General features: G+C 52.0%; 1 protein-coding gene across 4 annotated transcripts in view; it reads left to right on the top strand.

Moving 5' to 3' along the window:
• Nucleotides 1–22077, top strand: part of SFXN5 (sideroflexin 5) — a 112586-nt gene that overhangs the window by 50509 nt on the left and 40000 nt on the right. For all 4 annotated transcript variants that reach the window (XM_074332172.2, XM_074332167.2, XM_019712858.3 and 1 more), the window contains 4 exons: nucleotides 7113–7166; nucleotides 8109–8165; nucleotides 9506–9571; nucleotides 21111–21201. In XM_074332172.2, coding sequence (XP_074188273.1) covers nucleotides 7113–7166; nucleotides 8109–8165; nucleotides 9506–9571; nucleotides 21111–21201 — 268 coding nt within the window. The remainder of the gene's footprint in view (nucleotides 1–7112; nucleotides 7167–8108; nucleotides 8166–9505; nucleotides 9572–21110; nucleotides 21202–22077) is intronic.

Here is a 22077-nt window from a genome sequence, read left to right on the forward strand (position 1 = left end):
CACTCCCCAGAGCTCAGGGGAAACGAGCTGGTTTTCTCCCAGAGGCTGGTGCCAGTTTAGTCAGCAGATTTCACAGATCCACTGGCACCCATGTAGTGTCTTATTTTAAGCTTAACATTTGAAGATGGGAACTTTTCCCCCTTCGGTGTGTGGCAAAGAGATCCCAATTTATACATAAGCACAGTGGCTAAGCCAGCACACCAAGGCTGGTCCTGATGAGGCTAGAGCCGTGCCGGCTCCCCTCCTCCAGGTACCTTCGCAGAAAAACCTCACCAACCGTGGCCGCTTCTTATAACTGGCAGCTCCGTCCCCACGTTTCCACTCCGAGGTGTGCAGCACTGTCCTTTCCATGCGTGTGTGGCCAGAAAAAGGCAGTGCCAGTGTCTGGCCCCTTCCTGTCCTGTCTGGCATTTCCCCACCTGCCAGCCTGTGCCCTGCACCCTGGGATCACATAGCACCTCAGATACCAGGAACTGGGCTTCCCGTGGGCCCGAGGATCTCCCAGGTCACCTGTGCCTTCTTCCTCAGCCCTGAGCTCCCCACGGCACTGCTGCCCTAGCAGCTCCAATCATTCTGGAACTCTCCAAACTCAAGGCCCCAATCCCCGATATCTAGCTGGGGGACAGGAGGGCTGGCTGTGCGTGTCTGGTCAGTGAGTCCAGTGGCTTTGGGTTATGTCCAAAGCAGATCTGTCTTGGGCCGTTAAGAGCTTGCACTCCGTACTCTGAGCCCTCTTATTTTACACTACAGATGATTACGTGGCCTTAGAAGCCCCATTTCTCATAGGCACTGGTGCAGGTCACGTCATCTCTGGGGAAGGAGGCGTGGACCATAAAGGGTTCCCAGGGCCTTTCTGACATCCCCCAGCTCTCCTCATCCCAGACGCTGCTTTTTCACACATTTAAATCCCAGTCCCAATTTTCTTCCATTGTAACAGACACCAGCCATTTGGCCTCGTTTATGCCATGCAAGACGTGTGGCTCAGTTAAGCTGGATTTGACCAGTCAGGGACAAACATTCATTTGACAAAAGATATTTTCTTTAACGGGTTGGGATCCTTTAAATAACAGCACCCCTCATGCACTGAAGTGTTACTTTTCAGATCATTAGCTACATAAATCAGAAGATGGAGACAAAGTAGAAGGAAAAAGCAGGCAAATTGTTGAGTACTGGGGCTCATGGCAGGTGTCTGAAAAATGAAGAACATTTAGAATTGAGAGAGTCAGTGTGAAGGAAGCGGGTATGGTTCCAAGGGACTGTTGCTTTACCCGTGAGGATCCCAGGTACGTGAGAAGTGAACATCGTATGGTCTCACCCCTCTGAAGCTTCTGGAAGCTCTCGAGGAAGACACACTTTAAACAGATACTACTGAGATGAATACTACAAAGAAGGCAGGCAGGATGCTGGGGGAACATATGATAGGGGACCTAACCTCACCGTGAGGTTCAGGGAAGGCTTCCTGGAGGAAGTGACAGCTAAGCTGAAAGCTGGAGGATGAGGAAGGATTAGCCAAGTAGAGATGGGGTAGAGAGTGAAAGGGACAGTTATTTCTGCTGTTATCTTAACAAGCAAGATAATTCCGTGCCCTGTAGTCTTCCCCTGACCTAAATTTCACCACCCAGTTGTTTTGACACACACCCTGTTTCCCGATTTTCTACACTTAAAAAAAAAAAAAAAAAAAAATCTTTTTTCTATCACTCAAGTTAGTTTTGTATGGACAATGGCCAAGGGGGTGGAGGGTTGCTCAGTTCTCCCTCTCTTTCTGAGTCCCAATAGCACAGTACACAGAATTGTGACCTGTGGCCTTGGTCCCCTGTCCTTGTGTTCAACTGGTCATGTCCCCTTTCTGGCCAAGCCAACTGGGATATTTGGTGGCGCCTCTCACCCAGATTGAGACCTCATTTCTCTGCAGAGGTTAGAATACTCTGAAGGAAGAGGCCTGGAGGGAAGATATAGTTTTTCGTGTGAGCCCGTTGTCATGTGGGTAATTGGCCCCATCCCAATTCCGTGCTGAGACAAGGCTCAAGCACACACTGGCTTTTGTCCTGGACCTGCCAGGGTGGCTGCCAATTGCATTAATGGTCACCAAGTAAAGTAGGTAAATAACCTAGGCTGCTCAGGAACCAACATCACTAATGAAGACATCATTTGAGGTGCATTAGTAATGTACAGAATTTTGAACCAGAAACTACAGCATATTTATTCTTCATATGGGGTAATCTCTGTATTAATCAGCTTTTGCTACTATAGTGCTGTGTAACAAACATCCACAAAATTTCAGTGGCAGCCATACACCTTTATTTTTAGGGATCTGCAGTTGCCTGGGGTTTGGTTGGTCCAGACCGGGCTTTACTGAGACAGTTCTGCTTCTCACAATAGGTCTGGGATCAACTGGGAGTCAGCTGACCCAGGCTGGACTCTGCTCCGTATGTGTCTCATCCTTCTTGGACCAGGACATTGGTCAGGCCATATCTCCTCATGGCAATGTTAGAAGCACCAGAGGGCGAGTAAAAGCGCATGATGCCTCTGAGGCTGGGGCTCAGAACTGGCAGATTGCCACTTCCTCCCACATGCCATGGCCAAAGCAAGCCATGTGGCCCAGCAACACCAAGATCAGGGAAGTACATTCCTTCCATGTCAGAGGTTTGGATGCAAGGAGGAGCACAGAATTGGAATCAAACGCAATCTGCACTGCCTCTTCCAAAGGCCAACACCCCATGCAATTCTGACTTTAATAAAAGGAGCAAGGGAGAGATGGCTGATGGTTGTCATTGTGCCAATCCATCATCGATCTTTTCCCTGGCCAATAATTATTTAATGCTCTTGATGAGTTGGCAGTGTTTCCAGTGTGTCATGTGGGCCCATCTTTGTGCTGAGTGCTTTGGGGGACATCAGGAAGAAAAGCCCTGATTCTACTCAGGAGCTCACAGTCCTTTGAGGGGTAAGGCTTGTGTTCAAAGACAAGACAGGGGCAAGATGGTGCTCAGTTGTGTCATGCAGACTGGAATTCAGAGAAAGGAGAGACCAGCAAAGACCAGAAAAGAAGGAGCTAGGAGGAAAGGAATCATACTAACACCTAGTAAGTACTTCCTGCGTGCCAGACACTGTGCCAGATTCTTCCCGTGCTTTATTCCCATGACCATCCAAAGAGGTACCAGGATCGTCCTCATTTAACTGATGGGAAAACAAAGAGGCACAAACAGCTCAAGTCACTTGCACGTGGTCATCTCTCTGATAAATACTGGAACCAGGATTCTGTCCAGTTCTTCCTGCAACCAGAGCCTGAGTGTTCGTCACCAGGGCTCATGGCCAGCCACACAAGGGGAAGGGGAACAGCAGAAATAGACAGATGTGCAAAGAGGACAGCTGCTGCCAGGGGGTGGGAGCTGTGGAGGGGACCCCAGTCATGTTATGAACTATAAATGGGAGCAAAGAGAGGATGTGCGATTTGGCCAAGGTCCTGTAGCAAGATAGGGTGGAGGCTGGGCTGGAAATTCTGGCTGTTGGCTCTCCTTCCACTTTCCTTGGTACCAGCCGCGTTCTGGGCTCTCTCCACCAGTCTGCGCGGCCACGCCTGAAGCGTTTCCCTCTTGGAAGAGGTGTAATCCACTGGCATTGAAGCCGGGTGGACTGGCTCCCTCTCTCTACCCATCTCTTTCCTCCTTTCCCCTGCCATGTTCTGGAAAGGGCAGCGTGAGGGAATGTGGGCAGGTTGCACCAGAGATATACATCTGAGAACTGAAGGAACATTTATTTTTAATTTAGACTTAAAAAGAAAAAGGAAGTTATAAAATATCTGCTCTTGCTCTGGGATTGTGCAGATGGCGCTGCGTGTTGCCTAATAGGGAACGGGGCTGGCACCGCGTGCTCCTGGCCCCACCAACCTGACTGTAGGACCAAGGAGGTGGGACCCCTATTCCCTCTGCCACAGCCTCAAATGGCTCCCTCAGGCTCCCTAATGCAGCATTGTGTTCCACCGCCTTCTAACCTCACCCTTCCCGGATTCCAGTCTTCTGAGTCCCCAAACCGCCTCCTTCAATGAGGCCGATCTCTCAGCTGTTGTTCTTGCTCCTGTGAGCTAACACACGCACGTGCACACACGCGCTCACACATGCACACCTCCGCACCATCTTACCTCCTCCTTGGGCAGATAGCCAGAGCACACCGACTTCTCACTGAACTCCTCTTTGGATGTTAGAATTTATCAGCTTTACACACACCCAAGTACCTGATTAAACCATCTTGTCATTTTCATGCCCAGGTGTTATAACGGACATTCTCACACATTTTCCTGTTTGGTCTTCATGTTTTTTGTGGTGAAGTACTCGATAGTCTTCTCCGCTGGGAGCAGCATGGCGCTTTGTGCATACAGGATGCTCGGAAATGGGCATGGGATCTGACTCTTCCTTTGTGCTCAGGGGAATGAGCTGGAGAAGAAGCCCCTACAATCACAGAGTCAGGGCCCCCAAGCCAGGAATCAGGAGACCTGACTCTTTCTCTAGTTTGCTATGAAGACTGAGGCAGATCACTGAATTTCTCTAAACCTCAGTTTCCCCATTTGCGAAGTATAGGAAGTAATCTCTATTTTGTCTGAACCCCAGCATTGTAATAAGTATCATGGTAAGAAACATAGAGGAAAATGCTTAGCAAAATCAATCAATCAATCAATCAATCAATCAATCCCTTTAAGAAAGCATAAGGAGTCAGAGGTAGCCTGCAGGGACAGGCCCATGTTAGGGCAGGAGCTTGGGACAGGAGGCTGGTTGGGGTTGGCAAACACAGTGAAAAACTCACTGGTTACAAGCCCTGTGTGTGTGTGTGTGTGTGTGTGTGTGTGTGTGTGTGTAGTACATAGCCTGGGTACTACTTTAGTTTAGGGCCGTGGTTCTTTCTGGAAAAGACTTGATATCACATTTAAAGAATGCATGGCACAAGATAAGACAAATGAAGATGAAAATGAGACAAAAGGAAGGAAGGGAAGATAAGATGAAGTCAAGAGTGAAATTTGGACACAAAATACAGGCCATGAGGATGTGTACTCTTGGCAGATGTGGGCCATGGAGATCTGGCCTGACCTTGACAGTCAGTGCAAACAGAGACACAGTTTGCAAGACTGATGCAAACCAGATGCTCAAAAGTACAGTTTCTGACCCGCAGAGGATTCCTAAGGGGACCCTGTGATGTAATGAGCAATGAGTATCCTGAACAATACAGTGAGTCCCACGGAGCTGTGTCTTACGATGTTCCTGGGGGCCCAAGCGTAGTTCAAGGGGTGCGTGGGGAGAACTGAAGGGGAGAATACAGTGTCATTCATAACGCACCGTGTTATACAAACTGACAGATTAGGGGGAATGATATGCCCGCAACAGTGGAGAACAACTTTCATTTCCTTAGGCTTTGGGAGGCTGTCACACATGTGTACACAAATGCACATGTGTATGCATATGTGCACACACGTTGGCTCACGCTGTCTGTTGCCAGCTGCAGGCCTCTCTACGCCCCGCTTCCTCTCTATGGTCTGGCTCCTGACTGGAGACAGTAAAGGAGGGCCTGGGTTTTTCTCATGCTTCTTACCTGGGCAAGGGTGGGTTTTTTGGGTTTTTTTTACAGAGAATGGGGCTATCTCAATTGACTTCACACATACTACTTGGAACCTGAGAATAGAATTTAAACCGAGATAGGACCTCCCAGGTCAACCCCTTTACTTATAGGTGAGAAAGATAAAGCCCCCAAAGGGACTGTCTTCTGCTGGAGATCACACAGGGACAGAGCTGAAGCTGAGACCTGCGTTCCCCTGATTCCCACTGCTGTACCCTGAGCTGTCATTGTCAAGAAAAATCAAGTTGGGATCTGATTTTTGGGAGAAAAATATTGTAAGATAATTCCTCACTGGAGCTATGAAATGGCTTTACATTATATAATTTTATTCAAACTGATATGGGCCAATAAATATAAATGTGTGTACGTGTTCTCTGTTTTAAAACATTTTAATGTTTAAAACATGATTTACTAATGCTGCTGAGGATGTCTCGAATTTGATTTACTGCATAGAATTGAATGTTTATACTTGTTCCTTACAGAAATTCTTGCCAAAGAGCCATTTTATCTACAGGAATAATAAATAAGTCAATATGTAGATGGTTGTGCACATTTTTTCCATATGCAGCAGTACTTGGTAGATGTTATTTTGCACACAAGCGCTCAAAAATTAAATTTGGGAGACACACATGGATCCCTGAAGTCCAAGGTTGGTCAGCATCAAGATCAGACAATTGATCTCGACTTAAACCCAAAAACAAAGTCAGTGAGTCTAGGTCTTAGGTGATGTTTGGGCTTTGGGAATAATGGATCCACACCTGTGTAACCATACTTAGCCATAGGGGTGTATTTGCCTACTCATTCATTCATTCATTCATTCATTCATTCATTCATTCATTCATGTATTCAACAAAGTTTCATTAGACATCTATGTTTCGTCTATGTTTCGTTTAACAGCTTAAATACAGTGTAGGTTTGCTTCATGAGGGCTCAGAGATAACAGATATAAATTCCCCCAGCTTCTGTTTGTAAAGCACTTAGGCCCTTTGAAATGATTTTTATTTAATCCTCCCAAGAATCCTGTTGGATGGCTGGCGTGTGACGGAGCTGGGTTAACTGAGTGGAAATGAAGGGGTTCCTTTGGTTTGCTTGTTTGTTTTCGTTGTTCCCACGCCCACCAATTATGGAAATAATGCACATCCACTGTTACAAAGAATACAGAAATACTTAAGAAGAATGTGAGACAGTACTGTGTAACCCAAGCTCCAGAGACATCTATATGCTGTGCTACAGGTTTTTTCATGCTTGGAGCTACGTATGTGTATATGTATACGGTTATGTATAAGATGAGATGTTTTTCTTTGCAAAAATTGGATTATGCTATAGCATAACTTTATAACCAGGCTTTTCATTGTATACTATCTGTACAGTATCTGTAAGTACTCATCATCCACATCAGTTTGTACGGATCCGGCTTGCTTCTGGAATTTTTGTTGAGTAATTTTCCTTTGCAAAAGTGTAGGACATTTCTTTTGCCTTCTTCAGCCTTTCCCCTCCCCCCCCCCCTCTCGTAGGTGGTCGGTCTTCTGTTGCCCAACCAGACACTGGCATCCACTGTCTTCTGGCAGGTAACAATCTCTGGGCAGAGAGGCTGCTGGGGGAGGGCCCAGGTGCTGGTTAGAATTCCCGGCCCCATGGTCTCCTCTCCCATCCAAGCCCCTTGGGGAAAGTCACTCCACTTCCTACCTCTCCCCAGCCCAGAAACCCCAGGACTTTGTGTCCTGCTGAGAAGGTCCCCAGCAGCCCACATCTTAGGCCATTATGTGTCATTTAACCTTTGCACAGAGGTGATGAGGGCTGAGTTGGGGCCCTTACCTGGATGGCTCATTGGTGGCCATCCGCTCTGCTTCTTGGCTTCTTGTCCGATGTCCAGTGACCTTGAGGCCCACAGCCTCTTGTGAGGAAGGTAAATCCACCCCAAACCCAAGGTAATGAGGTGGATGAAAAAGCATCACAGACCCTGGTGTCTGTTCTTAAAGAGAGTCTGGGCTGCAGCTCTCTGAAAACAGTGGAAACTCTGTGTGTGTGTCTGTCAGTTGTCCCTGAACAGAACTCCAACAGTGCCTGTGTCTGGGCACTGCAGGACACTGGGCTGGGGTATTTTTGAAAGACGTTCAGGGCTGTCAGTCATTCCAGGGTCCTAACGTCCACCTTCGGCCCAGTAAGTATGTAATAAGGATGATGGAGCAAAGGGAGGGGGGCCGTTTGGGGCAGTGAGCGCCATAATTCCAGAAGAGGTGTTGGGATCAGGATGGACTGCTGGGGTGAGTGGGACCAGCATCCTGGTTTGCCGGGAACGGAGGGGTTTCCAAGGACTGGGGACATCCCGTGCTAAGATGGCACAGTCCTAGGCAAACCAGGACAGTTGGTCATGCTAACTAGTGGGATGATGGGCCCACCATGAGCTGGTGACCCACGCCCTTCTGGAGGGGTGTGGCCTCCTGGGCCCAGGGCTGGCTTCCAGGGAGAGGACCAGCCTTCCCTGACTTCTTTCCCCTTTTGCCTTTCAGTGGCTGAACCAGAGTCACAACGCTTGTGTCAACTATGCAAACCGAAATGCTACCAAGGTAAGCACCATGGACCACCACCCAGTGGTGGCCTTCAGGCCCTGGTGACCTTCGTCCTCCCTGCAGTGGGTCATGCCACTCATCGGGTTAAGCATTGCCCTCCTGTCGACACCTCATTTAAACCTCCAACTTTTCAGGAGGGGCCCTATTGGGGAGGGACTGTTCCATGAAGTGACGAAGGCCCACAAAAGGGGAGTGTGGCGGGGATGGTTAAAGGGATGAGCTCCTGTGGCTTCAGACTCCTCCGTGGGCAGCTGAGGTTGGGTCAGGACAGTGTCAGCCAGGTGGGAACTGAATTTCCCTAAAGCTTTCTCCAAGCTTGCCTGGAAGCTCCCTTGGTACCCCAGACTGTTGGCTGCAAACTGAAGGGCTGCTCTTGAAGGGTGAGCGGTGTGAGTGCTGACACCTCCTCTCCAGTCCCCTGAACTGCTGGGGTGAGCTTACAGTGGAGGCCCAGTATCCCTTCTGTTGTCCAGAAAGGGGCTGGACCCCTGCTTCACTGGCAAGGCCTCCTCTCCCCCTGGTCAAGTGTCTTGTACTTCGGTCCAAAGGCAGGGAGAGGGGAGGAGGAGTCTGGGTGCCCTTAGGAGGCTGTCAGTTTGAGTAGGAGAGGGTCTGGGCATTTTCTAACCTTGCAGGCTGGCCTGGGGGTAGGAACTTTAGGGCGTGATACTCTGAGGATGCCCCGTCCCCCCATCTAAACCTACAGTCCACGCCTTGCTCATATGCTTCACACACATACATCTCTGCTTGGATGGCTCCTGTTTACCATACACCAAACAGCTCCAAAGTTGCCATTGTCATATAGTTAAAGGCAAGTTCCTCAGCTCTTTCTTAATTTTCTACATTGCAACTTGGGATACCTTTTTCCATAGAAATATTGAGCCACTGTCATCTACTGGCATGGAAGCGCAGTTGCTGCGTGTGTTGACCAGGCCTGTGAGAGCCAGCCAGGCTGTAGCCAGGCCTGACACTGCCGTTTCTACCTGGGAAGGGCTCTGGGTGCCAGACAGCCCATTTGCAATGCGTGGTCTTCCTAAACCGGATCTGCTTGCCCAGCCATAAATGAGCCATTTGGCCCTTGCTGGTCTCTACCTCCAGCCCACGGTGTCAGCCAGTGATCTTTCTAGAACAGGGCAGAGAACAGGGCCCTTCGGCATCTCCCTGGGCATGGCTGCCTCGCATTGCCATGTTTGGAACTGCGCTGATGGTGGCCCGGGTCCTTTTGGCTTCCATAGGGACCTCTTCCTTCTTGCCCCGCCCTCTGGGTTGGAGGACAGAAATACCCCTCGCTGGCTTTGGGTACCCAGTGGACCTGAAATTCCGTCTCTTTCTTCCAGCCTTCACCTGCGTCCAAGTTCATCCAGGGCTACCTAGGAGCTGTCATCAGTGCCGTCTCCATCGCTGTGAGTAATCCCCCCACTCCCCTCTCTTCCTCTCAGCCCTGCTGCTCTCTAGCTGGCCCATCCAGCATCTCGGGCCAGAGCTTGTCTGAGGATCAGACCTGGGCAAGGGGTGTGGGAGGCAGGTTTCAGTGGGTGGGCCGCCAAGGCGGGCTATCTCAGCAGAGAAGAGAATACATCCTGGTGACCTTTAACAGAGCATGAACTGGTGCTCCAGGTTTCGGAGCACAGGCGGGAGGTGAGGTGGTGCTCGTGGGCAATGTAAAGACCTGCCCACGGCCGCGAGGGCAGAACGTCTGTCCCTAAAGGGCCCTGTGTTTACCCGGCACTCTTCTCAGAGGAGCTGGGCATCATGCTCAGTCCTGCGGCTGATGCAGGAGGCTGGGGGCTCGAGAACAATCCGCAAGGTTGGCCCCAATGCCAGCTCCTCTTTGCTCTTTGCCTGAGCTCCTAGGGCACTGTTGACCCCTCTTGGTAGCCTTGGTCATGTGGGCACATGTCCAGTCCCTCCTGGAGGCCGGTAAGCTCCTCAAGACAGGGGCAATAGGCTCATTTTGTGTCTATTTGAGAATAGAGCAGCTATTAAGTACGGGAAGTTTGTAGACTGACTATGTGAGCGTAAGGATGGATCCCAGATGAGGGCAGAGGGCAGGTGACACAGCGAGGGGCCTAGGCCAGCGCCAGAGCAGAAGCTCAAGCCCCCAAGACTGTGGTTATGCTTGTCCTAGCCTTGAGCCCTCCCTGGCTCCTCTATCTGGTCCCTAGAATCCAGCTGGGTGGTCTATAGCTGACGCCAGTGGCAAAAGTCACACAACTTTGTTATTTTATTCATTACACAATAAATACATGCAATTAGTAAGAAAAAATGAGAAAATTCAAATTAGAAAACATTCACGTATAATAATTTTTTTGTAAAACACACTTTCCTCATCTTTTCTGTGTCATTAATTAAATATAATTATTCATGACTATGTACTAAACCACTGTACCAAACACCGTCATTTACTTACTGTTCTAAAGCAGGGATTGCGGATTGTTCTGAAATGGCCTCAATTACTCCACTCCCACGTAGACAAGATCATCTCCAAATAGCTGTTAGGTGTGTGTGTATGGGGGGGGGGGGCATTCCCACTTCATGCCCAAGATCACTCTCCTTCCCTGAATCCTTATGTCTCACCCCAAGCAAGAAGCCTTACATTGCAAAATCTGTTTAGATGGCTGTTCAAGAGACTGCGAATCCACCCTGGCAATCCTGCAACCCAGCATGAGGTTTCGTACAATTTGGGGGTCCCTGATTCTGGGGGGTTGCTGGCCAAGGTCAGGGACTCTTGGGAGAGAGGGGAAAGGGCTCTGTCACCTCTTTCTTGCCGATGTCACTTCTTCCCTTGTGACAAGAGGAGCTGATGGCTCAGCCTAGTTTAGCTGCTTGAAAATCCCGCTTTCCTTCTTTGAGATTTAAGGGTAAGGTTGAGGCAGGGAGCTGGAAGGAGAAGCCGCCTGGGAAGAATATTGAGTGGCTCTGATGGGGACGGGCTTGAGGGAAGGGGATCACTGTGTGGTGGGACCTCCTCCTCCTGAAGCCTGGGGCCCCAGTAACAGGAACGCAGTAGCTTCCCAGAGCCCCAGGCTGTCTGCACGCCCAGCCCTTGCTGTCTCACCCAAGGGGCCCTAGTCATTCCATTCCAACCACTCCTTAGGGCCAAAGCTAGCCCAGCTGCGGGGTAGGGGTTCTGAGGCGCAAAGCCCAGCAGAGTTCCTGGGGACTTGGGGTTCTCTAGGGCTCTCAGAGCCAGGGTTCACCCACAGGGACTGTCATGGCCCCCAGGACCGTGCCTGTGCTGGGGAGACCCTCCTTCCTCCTCCCTGCCTAGCTGCAGAGCCCTTGAAGAGGCAGGCGTTTCCTGACCATGCCAGCCCATACTGTTCTTCCCCCACCTCAAGTCCTAGAAACTTCTGTCCTTCCTGCGCACTTACTCAGTTATGCCCCGTGTCCTGTCTTCTCATTGTTCCACTGGATTACAAGCTAACCAGGGACAGGCCCTGTGTCTTCTCCACAGAGGGGGGCACGGAGCACTGCTCCATAAATACTTGTTAATTAGGTTGCTGATTGATTGCTGGCCTCGGGAGGCCCCCTCCACTCTGGTCCAGGCGTCTCAGCAGTGGCGCGTCCCTCTGCCTGCCGTCTTCACACAGTGAGGGTCTAACTCCGGCAGATGGAGTGGAGTTTCTGACTTGGAAAATCTGCAGCTTGCTTGCTTTTCTTTTGTGTGTGTAAATCACAAAACCTCCAAAGAAAGAGGCTTTATTTTATTTCCCTTTCCCTTGTTCTATGGAACCCCAGGCCTCGCGGCCTCATTAACTGATCTCTGCTTCAATTAGTGACAAATCCCCTCCCAGGGTGAGCCTGTTAGGAGGAGATGACCTGCAAACAAGTGTCAGGGCCCCAGTGGTTGGTCCAGATCTGGCATTAATTAAAACGAGTCCCTACAAGCAGGCGGCATGGATGGGGGTGCTGACAGGCCAAGGGCAGATCCCAGGGACCGAGGGCAAGCTGGAAGTGGAGGCCAGGCCTTGGGAGTCCAGCATCCTCTCTGGACCCTACATAGCCCTTTTCCCCTCTCCCTAGAGCCCATGGCCTTGGCCAGCAACACCCAGAGTCAGGGATCCCCAGTTTGCATATCCCCAATGTGAAGTCTCACGCTGGTTGCAGAACCACCAATATGGGGTTAGCAGCCTTTTTGGTGAACCCTCTAAATAGATTTGGCAATGTCTGGCTTCAAGAATAAAAAAGAAATTTCATCAGAAGTTATTCTTGAGATCTCACAGTTTACCATCTTTTCACAAAGGAGCCTCCATCAGCAGCTGCCGTTAGCGCTGTGGTCAGCTCCCCCTGGGCCCTGGCTACACGAGGGTGACCCATGCACCCCCCTCAGGATGCATATGTGCTGGGCTCTTGGCAGACACTGAGATGCAGAGACTGGTGTGTCCTTCAAGATGCTGAGAGGGGAAGCTGGGGTACTCTGTGGTATAACCAGAATTATGAAGGTGACCCTTGGGTATGGTGGGACCCAGGGGAGGGGCCCCTAATTCACACGGGGCTGACTCTTATGGGGCAGACCCGGAAGAGGCGAAGGCAGGGCTGTGTGTTCCAGATAGAGGGCGCAGCACACCACGAGGCAGACAGGAAGAGAGCAGGACACATTCCAGAAGCTGAGAGTGGCTGCTGCGTACGGAGTGATGGTGATGAGGCGATGAAGAGACCCGGGCAGCAGCAGGAGCCAGTTGTGGAGCACTGCAGAGCCATGCGGGAACCCTGCCTGGGCTCAGGGACCCATGGCGTTGCTGGGGGTGCAGGCAGAAGTGGGCTGCAGAAGTCGTGGGGGATTGGCAGGCCCAGCAGATGGACCACTTTCATGGATGCAGGGTCTGGGGTGAGAGTGGACTTGGGGCTGGAGAGGAAGGCTCAGGGCTACAGTCTGGTCAGGAGCTGGTTGATGGAGCCAGAGTATGAGAGTCGTTTCATGCCTGATCCTCAAACCCGTCACTTTTAGCCAGGTCTTAGCTGGCTGAGGACTTTCCCTGTGGGGCACCACTGACCTCCATTCCCGAAGGGTCTAGGCCCTGTGGGGGCGGGGGTCCTTTCTGCATAGGATGCAGTGATGTCTGTTAACCTTTACTACTAGACACTGGAGTACAAAGAAGTATCCCAGGGGGTCCCTGGGTGGAACCCCTCCCCACTCGGTTCCCGTTGCTTACTGCATGTCCGCATGATTGTCAGACAGACAGAGAATCATAATGGCTAGCACTTATGGAGTGCCAGGTACTGTTTAGATGTGCATTTCCATTTTATAGATGAGAAAACTGAGGCACATAGGTGAAGTCAGTGAAAGAGCTGGGATTCAAACCCAGGCTTAATCACACACTATTCGGCTGCCACAGGACCCCTCTTTCTTCCTGCTCCCCCTGTGGCATAAGGAGGCAGAAAAAGCCAAGCAGTATTCTCAGCTTCCAGGCTGGAGGAACTGCTACCATGCACCCAGGTAGACAAGGCCCTCCGCAGGTACCCTGAGAACAATGGAGACGGGAAGAAAATGTTTGAGAGGCTCCTCAGCTGTAACAGGGTTAGCCCTTTTGCTCACCTTCATACTTGGTTCCTGGGCCTGTGTTTTCTGGCTAAAGTCAAGCCAGTGGTATGTATTTGTCCCTGGTCACAGCGTGCCCTGCCTACAGCAAGACGCACCGCACTGGCTCTGTGGTCCGGGATGCACCTCGGGGAGTTCTCTGTGGCCCGGGGTGCACCTCGGGGAGTTCTCTGTGGCCCGGGGTGCACCTCGGGGAGTTCTCTGTGGCCCGGGGTGCACCTCGGGGAGTTCTCTGTGGTCCGGGGTGCACCTCGGGGAGTTCTCTGTGGCCCGGGGTGCACCTCAGGGAGTTATCTGTGGCCCGGGGTGCACCTCAGGGAGTTATCTGTGGCCCGGGTTGCACCTCGGGGAGTTCTCTGTGGCCCGGGGTGCACCTCGGGGAGTTCTCTGTGGTCAAGAGGGTACCTCAGGTTGTTCTCTGTGGCCCGGGGTGCACCTCGGGGAGTTCTCTGTGGCCCGGGGTGCACCTCGGGGAGTTCTCTGTGGCCCGGGGTGCACCTCGGGGAGTTCTCTGTGGCCCGGGTTGCACCTCGGGGAGTTCTCTGTGGTCAAGAGGGTACCTCAGGGAGTTCTCTGTGGCCCGGGTTGCACCTCGGGGAGTTCTCTGTGGCCCGGGGTGCACCTCGGGGAGTTCTCTGTGGTCAAGAGGGTACCTCAGGTTGTTCTCTGTGGCCCGGGGTGCACCTCGGGGAGTTCTCTGTGGCCCGGGGTGCACCTCGGGGAGTTATCTGTGGCCCGGGGTGCACCTCGGGGAGTTCTCTGTGGCCCGGGGTGCACCTCGGGGAGTTATCTGTGGCCCGGGTTGCACCTCGGGGAGTTCTGTGGCCCGGGGTGTACCTCAGGGAGTTCTCTGTGGTCAAGAGGGTACCTCAGGTTGTTCTCTGTGGCCCGGGGTGCACCTCGGGGAGTTCTCTGTGGTCAAGAGGGTACCTCAGGTTGTTCTCTATGGTCCAGGGTGCACCCCGGGGAGTTCTCTGTGGTCCGGGGTGCACGTCGGGGAGTTCTCTGTGGCTGGGGGTGCACCTCGGGGAGTTCTCTGTGGTCAAGAGGGTACCTCAGGTTGTTCTCTGTGGCCCGGGGTGCACCTCGGGGAGTTCTCTGTGGTCAAGAGGGTACCTCAGGTTGTTCTCTATGGTCCAGGGTGCACCCCGGGGAGTTCTCTGTGGTCCGGGATGCACCTCGGGGAGTTCTCTGTGGTCCGGGGTGCACCTCGGGGAGTTCTCTGTGGTCTGGGGTGCACCTCGGGGAGTTCTCTGTGGCTGGGGGTGCACCTCGGGGAGTTCTCTGTGGTCAAGAGGGTACCTCAGGTTGTTCTTTGTGGTCCAGGGTGCACCTCAGGCCCTGCTGTTCTTCTCTGGGCCTGATGGAGGAAGGGGGCCAGAAGCCTGAGAATCCTGGTCCAGACTGTTATCTGGCTGCTCTCACTAGGAGTGGCTTATGGGTTGGAGGACCCGTTGCACACACCCTGTAGCAGAATCTCAAGCGTTCTGAAAGCCTGTAGATGGTGATGCTAGCCGTGGTGAGTCTGACATGAATACCAGTCTGTGTATATTCTGGGCAGGATAAGTTGTCCCCTCCTACATGGAAGGAGTCTAATGTAATTGGTTTTCCAGCAGGTGGCCAGCTGGTCTCTGTGGGTCATGGTTCAGGGGTCAGGTCTGGTCACTGTTGCTAACAAACAAGCCACTCATTTGCAGCTGCAGCTGACTGGAGTTTTAGTCTGTGCATGACTCTGTCCCAGCCACTTTGGCCCTTGGCTCCTGAGCCTGTTGCCAAGCCACAGGCTGGCTGGGGTTGCAGAAAAATTAGAGGGTAATGGGCCACTTAGTTACCAATTTATTCTACCATGAGCGCCCTCTGGTGGGCATTTTTGGTACCTCAAAGATTCCTTGACCTGCCCCAGCCCTTGCCCCCTCCAGGACCCACACAAACCCGTGACCATTTGGTTACATTATTACCACCACCCAAGAGTGGATCTAAATTCTAATCTTATACCATCCCTCCTTTCAGACATGCCCCCTTCTCCGTTGTTCTGTAGGGGTCCTTGGACCCCCTTATGGCAAGTGTCTTCAGAGCCTGCTTTAGACAGTCTGATAGTTCATGATCCTGAAGCCTGCTGAACCCCCCTCCCTTCTAACCTGGCTGCCTCCCACTCCCCCTTCAGGGTCAATCAGGCACCCCTGTTCTCAGAAGCCTTCACGGCCCTTGGGGCCACCCCTTCCAGGCCCCTCCTGGGAGGGATGAGCCATCCACTCAGGCCGACTTAGACCCGGGTATGCAGCACCCAGCACTGGTAAAGATGTTTGCAGACGTGCTCAGCAGTCACTGTACAAGCCAAGTCTCCTCTGTGGCTCTTCGTTGTTTTCCTCCTGCTTCAGCAGTCATTCACTTGATTTATTCTAGAAACATTTATGAAGCACCTACTCACTTCACCAGCCACCAGAATGTCAGTGAGGAATGAGAGAGACAGAGACCCTGAGCCCAGTGCCCAGGGCCTGTGGGGAGAGATGGATGTTTAGCAGAAGCCACAGGTAAAAACAGTTCTATGGAATTCAGTTTTTCATCATATACATGTATTACTTTGAGCTACAACATTTTATGAAGGTCAGTAAATATGTGCTTAGAGACCATGATAGGTACACAGAAGGAAGAGATCCAGGTTCTGTGAGAGACTGTAAAAGGGGAGCCCTGAATAAAGAGGGCCTGACATTCACGCTGAAAAGGGAGCAGACCAAGGAGGGGGGCGGGGGTTGAAAATTGGTTCATAAGAGGACCAAGGGCAATGCAGAGGTGGCTGGGGCCTGACAAACAAGGCCAGGCGGTCACGCAGTGGCACGCAGGTCTGTAAGTGCAGTGAGAAGCCAGGAAAGGCTAACGCAAGTTGGTATTATTAGGAGGTCACTCTGGCTGCTGTAGAGAGGGACTGGAGGGAGGCAAGAGTGGAAGCCGTGAGCTGAGTTAGAAGGTGGGCAGTCATCCAGGGAGAAGAGACTGATGCTTAAGTGAAGTGGGAGCAGAGAGAGAGAAGTCGCCGCATTCAAGATACCCAGGAGTTGGAACGGTAGCTCTGCGGATGGGCTGGATGTGGGGTGATGGCTGGGATGTAAGGCGGGAGCGGCTCCTGCCTGAGAAGACTCCTAGGTCTGCAGCAGGAGCAGTGAGCTGGGAATGGGAGAGCAGGACTGGGCGTGGGTGAGAAAGAGCAACAGAACGTTCATTTGAGGTGTGCGAAGGTGGAGCGCCTGAAGGCCCTTGGAACAGAGGTTCCTGCAGGGGACTGGGTGTGTGGGCTGGAGGCGAGGACACAGCCTGGGTGAGAGAGGGCTGCATGCATTGCTCAAGGCCCTCCGGTGTCTCCTCGCTGACCGTGCAGAAATTAGGCTGCTGTGGGCCTGAGAAAGACATTGATACTTAAGGAGACAGCTATCATCCACATGAGTCATGGAGCTTCCACCCCACCCCAGTTCTTGGTACTGGTCAACGCTTACCCCCCTGCAGGGGGACTGTCAGGAAGCCACTCTTCTGTCTTCTTCCTCTGTTCCTGTCAGCTGCTTGTGGCAAATTCACTAGCCTGGGAGCCGCCGCTTGGAGAAAAGTGGCCGGAGAAAGTCCACTGCTTCCTCAGACCTTTGCTGATGCCCCTCGGATCCTGGGTTCTGGCTTCTCCCAGGACCCTTGTCTGCTGGCCACATGGGAATTCTTGTGCAAAATCCACACCCTGTTTGTTTTCCCCTCCACCCAAATGGAACCCCTGTTTGGTTAATTTCTATTTTGTGGCTTATTTGGAGGCTGTTAAAACAGACCCTAGGGGACCCTCAGCTGCGATTGTTCCATATCTCATTATCTTTCCCAAACCCGATTATTAGCTCAGATTTTTCTGATCGCTAGCTGCTGTTCGTGATGAGTTGTGTGCCATTAATGCCAGCTGGTTCCCTTAAACAGGACCTACCATGCCAGGGAGAACGAGCTGGCATTCAGAGCCACCAGCCACTTGGCTTTTTAATTTTAATGGGCTCCACCAAATGTTCCAGGCCAAAGGGCCCCCGAGGAACCAGAACAGACGGGCTCCCAACCCCCGGCCTGCAGCCCACCCTGTTCTTTCCCAGGCTTCGGCCATCCTAGCTGCTGGGACGGGAAGACCTGGGTGGGGGACTGCAGGAGGAGCTGGAGGGAGAGGGAAGGTGAGTGGTCACTTGCCTCCCCTGTATTCATGCCTGTCTGCCACTGGGTCCACCATGGGTAGAGAAGCAGGATGGGCTACACAGGAACCCAAGCCTTCTCCCCACTTTCCTGGTCCCCAGCCCCTTCCCTGGACTCTAGAGTGTTGGCTATGTGCTCAGAAACATACATGTCCTTCAGTAAATTTCACCCCGTTTGTGTTGGGGAGACGCCCATGAGCTTCTGGGAAGGGAGGGCAGGAAGAAACCTAGGCCCCCGGGTATTTATTTTTCTCTCTTCTTTCCTTCTCTCTATCCAGGGCTCCCACATGGGATAGGGGGAGACAGGCTAAATCCCTCACTAGGGATTGTGCCATCCCAGCCAGGGAGGGGAAGGCGTGAGGGTAAGGGGGCAAGTCTGAGTGTTTGCTACAAGGCCACTACGCCTCCTTGCCCTGCCCATCCCCAAGAGGCTGCCAGGGGAAGGGGCCGAGCTCCCTGCTGGCTTCTTGGAGGGCTCCTGCCCCCCACTCCTCCAACATTCTCTGCCTCTTTCCAAATGAATGTGGGGGCTTTTGTACCCAGACCTTCTGATTTCTAGCTATGGGGGGACGCGGGGAGGAAGTTCAAGGTCCCTGTCGCCCCTGACTGAAGCTCCTGCCCCTTTCCAGTCTTCTGGGCCCCAGACCCGGGCTGGTCTTTTCAGGGAGGCTTTTGCTACGCAAAGAACCAGTTTTAAATGGCAGTCAGACATTAAAGCAATCCTCAATGCTGGAAGGCAATTGGAAAGTAAATAGCACAGTGGTTAAGAACAAAGCACTGGCATTAGCAGACCCTGGGTTCAATCCCAGTTTTACCTGCCTCATAATAGCTGTCTGTCCCTGGACAAAGTTACTTTACCTCTCTGAACCTGTCTGAACTTCCCTGAATCTGTAAGGAGTTAATGCTCTGTCTGAAAGCTTATAGTGGGGATTTAATTAAGGTATTTTACGTGCCTTGCTTGGCACGTGGCTTGTCATATCCCCACACCCTTTTCCTCCTTCTCCTCTTTATCACTAATACTTACCTGCCTGTCCCTCCACACTTTCCCTCCCTGCCCTCTGTAGGAACATATTCCCTGGTATTTTGGGGGAGAGGGGAGAACCATTTCTGAATCACAGAAATAGAGTCACTCACTGCTGAGAGCTGGGGAGACCTGGACTTGATGAGTTCCATCTGCGTGGCAGGGGCAGCCTGGAAGCAGGGCAGCAGGGCCCAGTGTGGGCTGGCAGCTCCCCAGCCTGCCCCGCTGTACCACTGAAGTGTGTCCAAGCTGCCACACATCTCCCTGCCTCCCAGCCTTCCCTTAAACAAGCAGAGACAACAAGCATTGGACTCTGAGTATCCACTTGAGGCTTCAAATGGAGGTCAGGCACCCAAGAGCTGAGGCTATGTTTGCCTGGCAGTATTCTGGCTTCAGGGGGCCCTGGGTTGCCCAGGGGCTAGCAGGCTGGCACTTCCTGTCTTCCTGGGTGCCTGGGCCATTTCTGCCATGCCCCGCTTTTGACTGCTGCAGGGACCCAAAAGCAGGAGGCCTTCCCAAGGCTCTGCATCTTCCCCAACAACACAGAGGTTTAGGCCAGAGCCAGAGCGGTGGGTACAGGTTGCCTTCCAAGACAGCAGGTGTGTCAGAGCCACAGCAAGCAGCCCCAGGCCCCCTCAGGCCAGGAATTATCTACAGAGCAGGGGCTGGCTCTGGCATCAACTGGGGGAGCAGAGGCCTCTATACACCTGTCTTCTGGTCTGGCCACGAGCATCTTGCCTTTTCTCTCTCCGTGCCTAAGCTCACGCTGTTTTCCCCACCAAAAGGTCCTTTCCTTCCACCTAGACTCATCTCATCTGCCCCTTCTAGCCTTTGCTGATCTCTCCATCCATTCATCTGTTTGTCGGTTCATGCATTTATTCCTCAGTCACAGTGTATTCAGCATGTACTCTGCGCCATCCACTACCCTAGTGCTGGGCACACAGAGATGAAAGAAGCACGGCCCCTCCCTCCCAGTCTGGCGGGGGCGTCACACGCATGAACAGTGTATGGCGTGCTGGGAAGGAGAGGCTGGTGATGTGTGAGGGAGGGACTTTCTGCCAGGGAGAGGCGACACCCTTCTTATATAGCTTCATTTATTGAGTCCTTTTATATGCTAAACTCAGGCTAACGAATTACATACATTCTTACAACAGTCCTGGGATGCTGTAGGTTTTACTATCCCTTTGTACAGACAAGGAGACTGAGGCAGAGGTTGAATGACTTCATGACTAAATGGATTCCCACCGTTAGTAAGTGATACTGCCGATGGAGCTTAAAAGAACAAGTGTAAACTGAGTAGAGGGAAGAAGAAAGGCCTCCTTGGCATAGGGACCAGCACTGGCAAAGGCCCCCAAGGCTGGGAAGCTTCTGTAGCATCTGAGCAGCAGCAAACCCGACTCATGGAGGGAGAACATGGATTGTTGGGGGACTGGGGAAAGGAGGTGATGGAGGCCAAGACTGCCACATGGGAGAGATTGCACCTTCTCGCACAGGCTGCAGGAAGGAGCTGGTGGTGGTGGGTGTGACTGGTCCTGTATTCTAGAAAGATGAAGGGCAGCATGGCCATGGACTGGAGTGGGGGGCACCCAAGTGTCGGCGAAGAAACATCCAGGCAAGGGGGCTCCAGGTGAGGGGAGCTGGGATCTGAGTGAAGACAGGCAGGGAGGCCAGGATGTCCCCTGCGTCCCCCACCTGCCCCTGTCCTGCTGTGGCTGCTCTGCTTAACTCTGCAGGCACCTACGTGCAGGTGCTTGGATCTCCCTCTCCTGAGACCTCATGGCCCATGCCTGGCCTCACAGTGGGGCCTCAGAAAGGTGGTACTTAGAGGCTGGGCTGAGAATAAGGCGGTCCTACACTTTATTATTTGCAATAGCAACCACCCCACCATCACTTCTCCCCTCTCCAGAGAGGTGTGTGTGTGTGTGTGTGTGTGTGTGTGTGTGTGTGTGTGTGTGTGTAGCTGATGCTTTATCTCCCTCCCTCTGTCTCATGAGCCAGTTAACTGGGATGACTGAGTTGGGGTGCTTTTAATAGCCACACTGGAGCTCTGCAATCTAGGATCTGGGGTGAAATTGCAAGGGAAGACGGTGCCTCTCACTCTCTGCTCTTCCCCCAGTGTGCCCCTTCCTCCCACAGGCGGCTGCAGCACCACGTGCTTTTTCTGTTTTTTTCTTTCCAAGGTGGGCCTTAATGTCCTGGTTCAGAAAGCCAACAAGTTCACCCCAGCCACCCGCCTTCTTGTCCAGAGATTTGTACCCTTCCCTGCCGTAGGTAAGATCCGCACGGTGCTGAGTGCGCATGCGTGTGTGGGCGTGTGGGGCTGCGGGGAGCTCAGAAGCCGGACTACACCTTCTCACTCTCCTGATGTGGGGGTCGGGGGCTGTTTTCTGGCAGGGACAACTTGAACCAAACGTGTAGATAGAAGCAAAGGTGACAGGGACCCTGCTGACTAGCTCTGTACCCAAAATTCTGCACAGGGATTCTTAACCTGGGATCCCAGACTCCTAAGGGTCAGTAGATAGAATGCAGTGGATCTCGGTGAACGTGATTGGGGAAAAATTTACACTAACATCTAACTGACGTTAAACATTTCCTTGCATTATGAATGTAGGCAGCAAACTATAGTAACAAGCAAGTCCTGTGACTGTCACTAATAGAAATCACAGATAATTTATGTCCTATTAATGTTACAGTTGTTGCAGAGATCTTAAAATATTGTTCATACTTAATACTAAATCAAAAAATTATACTTAACAGATTCACTGGCAGATCTTATTTTTTAATTCATTAGTTAAAAAACCAAATCTATGACTATATCACAATTTAAAAAATATTTTGATACCTTATTTCAATATAATTCCTTTGTAGCCCTATATATTTCGTTTTATGCATTTAAAGACATTATTCGAAGAGGGATGCATGGGCCTCACCAGACTGTCCCAGTGGTTCGTGACACAAAAGAAGGTCCACTGCTCCTGCTAGTCTAGTGTTCCAAGTCTTTGGGTATTGTGGGCCCTTTAGGTTTTGGAGGCCCCCACTCAAATTCAGGTAATTGTGGGTGCATGTGTGTGTGTGGAGGGGATCTTACCTGCCTTCAACTGAGTCCTTGCTGGTCTTGGAGTCTCCGAGTTCCCAATAGATGCCCCA

Source organism: Rhinolophus sinicus, chromosome 2 (assembly GCF_057876585.1).
Source record: "Rhinolophus sinicus isolate RSI-liver-muscle chromosome 2, RSI-T2T, whole genome shotgun sequence".
Taxonomy (NCBI): Eukaryota; Metazoa; Chordata; class Mammalia; order Chiroptera; family Rhinolophidae; genus Rhinolophus; species Rhinolophus sinicus.